This window comes from Chironomus tepperi, unplaced genomic scaffold (genome assembly GCF_022539635.2).
Source record: "Chironomus tepperi strain 1889 unplaced genomic scaffold, CSIRO-AGI_Ctep_v1 contig_309, whole genome shotgun sequence".
NCBI classification, from domain to species: domain Eukaryota; kingdom Metazoa; phylum Arthropoda; class Insecta; order Diptera; family Chironomidae; genus Chironomus; species Chironomus tepperi.
Window position 1 is genome coordinate 2,298,361 of NW_027226431.1, and position 9,378 is coordinate 2,307,738.

Here is a 9,378-nt window from a genome sequence, read left to right on the forward strand (position 1 = left end):
TACTGTGTGAGCAAATGATGCATTAATGCTGGGAATTAGAAACTGGCAGAAGCTATCTAAAGACAGATCCAGCGATTTCTAAATGCGGTAATGGGGCAACGTGTGCTTTCGTCAAGTAAGTGTCTTTTGTGGGCATTCACAAATTGAAGATTGATATCCAACCTGGTAGCTTCGTCAAGAAGGTAGTCATGCATCCATCCATACCCCACCTCACACCACCTCTGTTTGCACTTTATAACTAAATATTGTAGTTATTTTTCACTAACAAGTTGATTTGCATAGGAAAAAAAAGAGACTGACTTTGGTACGTGCACACATCCTTTTTATGCTAATATCCATTGAAGCCACACACAAAAAAAAAGAAAATTAAAATAAAATATTTAAATACACACAAGTCAATTGAGCAGCAGCATTTTTTTTTTCATGTCTGACTTCGCGCTTTCAAGTGATGATGATGATGATATGTAATTATGCACCCCTTGTTCTCATGTTTATTGTCAGAAAAAAAAGCTACTGTGTTGTGATTTTGTCGACAATAGGAATTTATAATATGCATATATATGATGCTATTTAAAATATTATTAGAGGATATGATGAACCTAACGGTAAGCATCAGACAAATTAATTAACATTTATCATAACTTATTCCTCATTTTTCGTTCATTCGTTCCACAAACCCAAATATTATGCAAATTAATTTGACAGGGCACAAGTAGGTTTTATGTTTATGTTAACCGTTCTAATTTGAGTGTCAATGCACTTTTGGTCGAAATGCTTAATTATAAGATAGATATACCATGAAAAATTAAAATATCAAAATATATCATAAAGCATAATAAAATGCAGACATCCATACGGTTGAGGAAAGGAAAGAGAAAAAACCCCTAAAAATTATGAGCAGTAAAAAGGTGCGATTTGTATTTTTTACAACATTTTTTGAGCATCAGGTCAAAAAAAATCTTCTTTTTTAGTAAATATTTAGAAATTCCGAAAAAAAGCGCAACATCTGTTACGGATCTAGGAATTTCCCCAAAAAATATGAAGAACATGATGAGAGAGTAATCGTCGCGTGGACATGAGCAAATATGTATACAGACAAGAAGGCTTCTTTCCGATGGGAATGCTTAGACGCATCATAAGCAACAACATCCCTTAAAGATAAATGCTTTTTCTCTCCTTTTTTTGCTGCAAAAAAGATTTTAATACATTTATGCTAATAAAGATATATAGACGTGAGGCCAATGCCCATAATTAGCATATTTTAATCTTTTATGCATTCAACAAATTGTTAAAGGGAAGAGATGTATTTCGTCAAAGTATGTCTGTGGCGTTCATGAACCTAAAAATAAAAACTTTTTTTTTTTCAACGGCGCATAACATTATGTGTGGATGTGATAATTTTTTTTAATTACTCCAATACCGTCCAATTGCGGATACAATCTTTCTTACTTTTTTTTTGATATATAGACAAATAACGATCAACATGACAAGATAGCCGGTGGTGCATGTCAGAGTTGGTTTGAAAATATTTGACTTGGAATAATTTGCATGTTATATTGTTGGCTGTGGTATTTTCAGGTGAATTGAGGTGGTTGGAGTTACTTGATATTTTATGTTTTGCACGTTTGGACAACTGAGAAGAATGCAGTTTATTTGTACGATTATTAATGTTGAATTCTGCTGGTTGCGTTTGTTTTTATGAAATTCAGACTATCTTGTGAAATGTAGACAGTTTGGCTTAATTTCAACAATTCAGTACAACTCATCGGTTTAGTTACTTGCTCAGTGAAATTCAGGTTATTCAACTCAATTTAGCATATTCATGTCAATTCAGCATATTCACGCAATTCAGCATATTCATGTCAATTCAGCATATTCAGCATTTTTAAGAATAGTCAGCGCAATTCAAAATATCTCAATTATTAATAACTTTTGTGTTTATTTAGTGCCATTGGGCTTAATCACTTAATTATTTTGCTGGCCGAAGAGATTAGTTGTGATTCATGGTCTTCATCAGAAGACGCTTGAGGCTGGCGTTAGTTGACTGTCTAACTTATTGTATTCAATTCAGCTCATACAATATTCATTAGGTTTGTTCTAGTAAATGATAATTCTATTTTCAATTCAGCGCATTCAAAACACTTAAAAATAATTCAGCTTATTCATCCCATTTCAGCGTATACAGCTCAATTTAACTAACTCATAGTATTTAACTGAATTCAATCTATTCATTTGAATTCAGCATTATCAACTCAATTCAGAATTTTCTTCTGAATTCAGCACATTCAACTCAATTCAGGATATTCAGCTGAATATAGTGTTTTCAGCCTAATTTATCAAACTCAGCACATTTAACTGAATTTAGCGTATTTAGCACAACTCAGCACATTGTCCATAATTTAGTGCATGCAGCACATTTTAACATATTGAGTTCAATTCAGCGTATTTAGCACAATTCACCATATAGAGTTGAAGCGTATTCACCACAATTCAGCATACTGAGTTTAATTCAGCGTATTCAGCATATTGAGCTGCATTCATTGCATTTTGAAAAATTCAACACATTAAGCTGAATTCAGCGTATTCACCACAATTCAGACCATTGAAAATTAATCCAATCAATTAAGCATTGTTCCAGCCATTGCTCCCTGAAAGATTGTCTAAAATCTTAAACCTTCAAAAAAAATTATCAAAAATATGCCCATAAAATCCCATAAACTCATAAAACCAGAACAAAACTCATAAAAAAATATCCTCCTCACTTATCAACTCTGCTCCATGCACATCCAAAAAAAAAAAATGTAAATACCGAAAATTTTACAAAAGAATTCCGTAAAAAAAAAGATGAAAAACTTTTCTTTTTCTCGTTAATCGAATTAAATATTCAAACGGTAGCCAGTCGAGGCCTAATCTCAGCATAAAGTAAATTAATGAAGAAAATCATTATCCTTAGTGGTTTATCTGCCTCCTCAGATCTAAACCATCGTTTATGAAATGTGAAAAATTCATCAGTCAGAAGGTACATCAAGAGGTACAATTTTAAGATAGAAAAAAACTGAAAGGAAGTTAATTAACATTTAATAAGTTTGTTAAATGACTATTTAGAGTATAAGAATAAGAATTCTTTTGTTATCAACCGACAAGCTTAGTAATCATTTGATTGAATATTTCGAGATGTTGTCACTTTAGTTAAATTAATAACTACTATAAATGAGATCTCGTCTGAAGTAGATTTTGATGTTCAAATTTTTGGTATAAGGCAGTGTATATATTTTTATTTCTAAAGTTGCGCTGCCTTTTGAAGCCCATCGCTTCGATGTTTTATGTTAATTAAATACCCCGGTCAAAAATATATTCTTTTTTTTTTCTTTTCTTGATTACTGCTGAATGAAATTTTATGTTAATTAGTTTTTGTGTAGAGCTTTATAATATATATGAAAAATAAAAAAAATATCGAAATAAAAAAAAGTTATTTGACTCTTTGACTTTATATGAAAATTAGAATGATACTGTCTTCCTTCTTTTTTGTTTTTGTATACCTGACTCGATGGACAGCTATCGTGAATGTTCAATAAAGAATTATTGTTTAATGTCGATTTTTTTCATGAAATTATTGTGGTATGTGCATTTGGGAGCTATTTTCCCCGCATCATCTTTTTAGCGCCTATCCAGAAAAAAAAATTAAGTTCAGGCTACTTTTTAGCTCATAAGCTTGGAGGAAATGCGATTTTGTTCTCATTTTGTTTGTTTTTCTTCTTATCATTTGTGGGTTTTTCGTGTTTGTAGCACATATGGTTGATGCTTACTTCAAGGAAGGCATTCAAATTCTCTGATTTGGATTGTTTTTTGTGTTAATTTTTAACGCCTTGATTACGCCCTATATGAGTTAAAATTATTATTAAATTTTATTGGATATTATTTGAGCTTTTTTTTTGGTGGTCATTTCTTTCATAAAATTCTGGGATTAAATGCATTTTGGAATTATTTTTAAATAAAATATTTTAAAATAATTTTGAAATGTTATTGAAATTTAAAATTTTAAAAATATTTGAAGTTTTTAAATATTTTTGTAATTTTAAATTTTTTTTAAAATTCAGAATTTTAAATTACTTTTGAAATTCAGAATTTTAAATTATTTTTGAAATCTCTAATTTTAAAATGCTTTTAAAATTTAAAAAAAATAAATTAACTAAATCTTAAAATTTTAAAAATTTTAATATTTCAAGTTATAAGAAAATCAATTGAATTTTAAAATGTAAAAAAATTTCAATAAAACATTAATAATTTTAAAAATTAAAAAAAATTTTTAAGAGTTTTTTACTGAATAAACCTAAATTGTTAAGAATATAATTTAATCTATTTTTCTTAAAACAATAAAATGATTTAGTAATTTATATTGCGGATGCTTAAAAATAACAACACAAAGAGCTATGTTGAAAAGCGGAAAATTTTACTAAATTAACTAAAATTTTGATGAAGAATGCTTAATTGCGTTAAACTCTTGACTTCTATTGTTATGAATTATATTGCATTGCTTTAATTTAGACTGAATTGTGTTGAATGCATAAAATTTTTTGAGGGAAATATTTTGTCATATTATGAGAGTTTTGAAGTTGTTTCAAAAGAAAAAAATTTAAAAATTAAAAAAAAATTAAATTTAAAATTTTTAAAATTCTTTTACAATTTATTTTGAAAATATTCAAAATACTTTTTAAAATTTAATTTGCGATTTTTTTTAAAAAAATATATTTTTAAAAATTGAAACTTTAAAAAATTTTATAAAACTTTATGTTTTTTTAAATACAAATTATTTTAGTAAAATAAAATTATTTCTTTAAAAAGCTCAATTTATGAACTTTTAAAATTGAGAATAATAAGTTGAAAATTGAAATTAAAACATTTTATATAAAAAAATATTTTTTTTAAACTGAAATTTCAATTAAATTTAAATTTTAACAATCATTTTTTGATTTTTATTTAAATTTCAAAGTAAAATTAAATAAAATTAAAAACAACAATTTTTAACCCAAAACCTTCAACAAATGTCAAAAAAAAGTTCCTCTTATTACTTAAATGAATGAGAATTTTACTAAATATAATCTGATTAGCGCCAAGTCAAACGTAAATTCACAACAAAAATTGTTCCGCTCATAACAAGCTTCAAAAAAAATAAAAATATTTGCTGAATAATTCTTACTTAAAATACAAAAAAATAAAAACATTCCAAAAGAAATTCAAAGTGAGAACAAATTTCACTGCCGCCTGTAAACAACAGAAAGAAAAATGCGCGTAAATTAACTTCCCCTTTTTTTCATGCATGCTGAGTGAACTCTTTCTAATATTTTTGTTTATCATTCTGAAGGAGCACAAGAGGCTGAATATTTCAGTTTAGGAATTTATAACTTTTTCACTCCATAATTTTTCCTGTTTGATTTTTCGATCTTTTATTTAAATAAATTAAATCCAACAAAAAAACTTAAAACTATGAAAAAAAAAAAAAAAATAAAAAAATTTGTCGATGATTAAAAAATATTTCAAGTTTCACAACCAGGCTTCACATATTCATATATTCCGTACCTAAGTGAACATTCGGAATGGAAGCAACTCACTAGAAAAAGAAGAAACACATTTTTTTGTCTTTTTTTGCTTATTTATGTCTATTTAAAAATTTATCAGATAAAATACTTATTTATCCTATCCAATACATGCTCTCCCGTGTGGATGGATGAATGAATGATAACACACAGCCATTAAATCATAACAACAATTCCGTATTTCTTTCTTTTTTACTAAAAAAAAAAAATCAAAAGCTTCATTAAAAAAACAGTAAAAAAAAGAGGAAAAATCTCTTTGATGGAAAATCATCAAAGAAATGCTGAAAATTGACTGAATTTTCATTTTTTTTGTAGAATTATAATGGGGTTGAAACACTCGAGCTAAGGAATAAAAAGCAAAGCACTCAAGACACATTGAGGAACAAAAAATAAAAATAAAAAAGTATAAAATTTGTAAAAAGAAAGAGAATGAAAATTGTTTTGCATACGCCATATCCAAAAAAAAAATGTGAATGCTCTTGAAAGCCGCAAAACATGCGCAAAGATATTTAAGTTGGAAAATATATCCACAATAAAATGAAAAGCCGTACTCTCATTTTCACATCAAATCAATGTTGTATGCAACATTCAAATTTCAATGTTTTACCAATGTGTTGTCAAAAACAATGAGACAACAGAAAAGGTATGAAAAAATATAAATGGGGCGGTGCCAAATGTGACATAAGCCAACCGTCTAAACTGCAGAGTGAGAAGGCACGATTAGTAATGAAAAGAACATACAACTAGCATAGAGAAAACCAGTCTTTGTCGTTTCTTTTCTTTTTTTTTTCTCTTACTTTGATGTGTTGTGTATCGAGTGCGGTCTCGAAACTTGTGTGTTTCAGTTCGTTCACAAATATCGAAGCGCTTACACGTAATGTTGAAATTGTGCGTATTTATAATTTTCTTATATTATTTGAAACATCAAAACTAAAGAAAATAAAAAAAATAAAATACGAGAACTGAAAGGAACAAAAAAACAAAAAATTACAAAAAAGTTTGATTCTTTTTGTCGACATCTTTAGTTAGTTTCCATTAATCGAATTACGATAAAAGGTTGTGTCCGTCTCTAAACACAAGACAAAAAATTTTATTTCGCGATAGAGACAAGTTTTTGCCGCGGAAATCTAAAGACATAAAAAATACACAAAAAAATAATTCCGGTGTCAAATATAGACAAGAATGAGGAACGTGAAAAATATTACATGGTGTAGCTGTTAATCAGAATTAGACAGTACCTGAAAATATTATTTTAAATAATAAAAAATCAAAAAAAAAATTCATAAAAAGTTACCAATTAATTGTGAATATTACATCGGATGCTTGAAATTTGATACGACACAAATAAAAGTGAAAACTTCTCAATCGACTGTCTTTACGATTCCACCTAAAAAAAATATAATATAATATAATATAAAAGAGTTTGTGCTAATTTATATACATATGAAGGAACAAAAAATAAAGCTGAAGACACCAAAGAGAAAATAAACGATAATTTTTTTAGTTCCACAAATATAAAAAAAATATAAGGATTCAAAACAGAATTGATGATTTGATATAAAGCAAGACAGTGTGTGGTGCAAAAAAAGAAAACAACAAGCAAGGAAAATAAATTTATATAAAAAAAAAGTGATTGATTGTACTTCTTTTTTTTTTACTTGTGTACTCGGTGTGGTGTTCATTGTAAAAAAAAGAAGGAATTTATATAAAAATTAATTCGGGTTTTTTGTTGTTCCTCCCGAATAAAAAAAGTATATGAAATATATCAATAAGGACGAGTACGCTGCATAACAACAACAACAACAAGAGATAGGACATAAAGCATACTGCGATTTTAGGTCTAATGATTTTTTGATATCGGTTCTATTGGAGGAAGTATAATCCGAGGAAGGAACATTGAATATACGCAAAAAAAATAACATATTGTTTAATTCACGTCTTCTTATTGACGTGCTGAGGATACAACATATTTGAGATATATTTTAATACAAAAATAATAATACGAGTGAAGGCAGTGACAAGAGAAAATTATTGGAGATAAAATTACAAATAAATGTTGAATCGTTTTCCTTAAGATAGGAAAACTGAGCCCAAATTTGGAGCCCTACCCCGCGACGAGCGTGGACGGGCTAAATAGCCCTCGAGGGGTGGGCATGGCCGCCACGACATATATGACGTCATCGGGTGATTTAGATATGGCACTAGGCGGTGGATATCATACATCGTCACCAAGAAGTGCTGCCGATGCAAATGAAATGAAATATATGCATCATCATCAAGCAAATCACCATCATGTGCCCTCAAGTCCAAGTCCTAATCATGCTGGTTTAAGTTCCGTTGGTGGTTTAGGTGGTGTCGGTGGTAATCCATGGGCCGCCTTACAGCCCTCAGATCCATGGGCATTACATACACATCATACACATCATCCACATCATCCAGCCGATGTTAAACAAGAAATGCATTCAGCGCTAGCACAACAAGCTAGAACACAACAAGGTATGGCATCACCACATGCCTGGCATGCGCCAGTACATGCAGCAGCACATTATGCACCATCAGCTGGATCACCATTACAATATCATCATGCAATGAATGGTATGCTACATCATCCGGCACATCCACATCATCAAACATCAGCACCACTTCATCATGCATTGAGAGGTGAATCACCACAATTACATTTACATCCACATCACTTACAAGGCGATCGTGATGTGAGTGCGGGTGAAGAAGATACACCAACATCAGACGATTTGGAAGCATTTGCAAAACAATTTAAACAACGTCGTATCAAGTTAGGTTTTACACAAGCCGATGTCGGTTTAGCATTGGGTACTTTATACGGTAATGTGTTTTCACAAACAACAATTTGTCGGTTTGAGGCTTTACAATTAAGTTTTAAAAATATGTGTAAACTAAAGCCGCTCCTTCAAAAGTGGCTTGAAGAGGCTGATTCAACGACCGGGTCACCGACAAGTATTGATAAAATTGCAGCACAAGGACGAAAGCGTAAAAAACGCACTAGCATAGAAGTGTCTGTTAAGGGTGCATTGGAAACACATTTTCATAAACAACCAAAACCGTCGGCACAAGAAATAACAGCATTAGCCGATTCATTACAATTAGAGAAAGAAGTTGTACGAGTGTGGTTCTGTAATCGTCGACAAAAGGAGAAGCGTATGACACCGCCGAATACGATGGGTGGTGATATGATGGATGGTATGCCACCAGGTCATATGGGTCATCCGGGACATGGAGGTTATCATCCACATCATGATATGCATGGTAGTCCAATGGGAACACATCATAGTCACAGTCATTCACCACCAATGCTGAGTCCACAAATGTCAACCGGTGGTGGTGGACATCAGCTAACGGCCCACTAGCAATCAGAGCACCAGGGGGAGTCTACGACATCACCTCTGCTACAACACTCTAACCCGCATTCACATACGTCTTCATTAATTAATACCTCAGCTGTTCAGTCGTCAGCTCTAAATTCACCGACAACGACTTCAGCGATGTCTGGAATGTATATTGATCCAAGACATCCATCAATACAACAGCAACAACTTCATGCGAGACGTATCTTTCAAGAGTGGACTCTACAGTTTGGACCAACCGGTCCAGCTCCTGGTGCAAGATATTTGAACTGAAATTCTGAACAAGAATTCTACCCCCCCCAATTTTTAACTTCTAAATATAATTGATGAGCTCTTAAAATAATATAAAAAATTTATATATATATATAAAAAAATAAATTACAATTGTGGTGACATGGAAC

The 9,378-nt window shown here is 30.6% G+C and overlaps 1 protein-coding gene across 1 annotated transcript; it reads left to right on the forward strand.

The window, feature by feature from the left end:
- Positions 1 to 6,416: 6,416 nt before the first annotated feature.
- Positions 6,417 to 9,122, forward strand: vvl (ventral veins lacking). Its single transcript, XM_070643005.1, has one exon. The coding sequence runs from the start codon at positions 7,748 to 7,750 to the stop codon at positions 8,978 to 8,980; it is 1,233 nt and encodes a 410-aa protein (XP_070499106.1). The 5' UTR covers positions 6,417 to 7,747; the 3' UTR covers positions 8,981 to 9,122.
- The last annotated feature ends 256 nt before the right edge of the window (positions 9,123 to 9,378 follow it).

Excerpts from the sequence above, each read along its gene's own strand:
- vvl (XM_070643005.1), top strand. The coding sequence starts at position 7,748 with ATGGCCGCCACGACATATATGACGTCATCGGGTGATTTAGATATGGCA.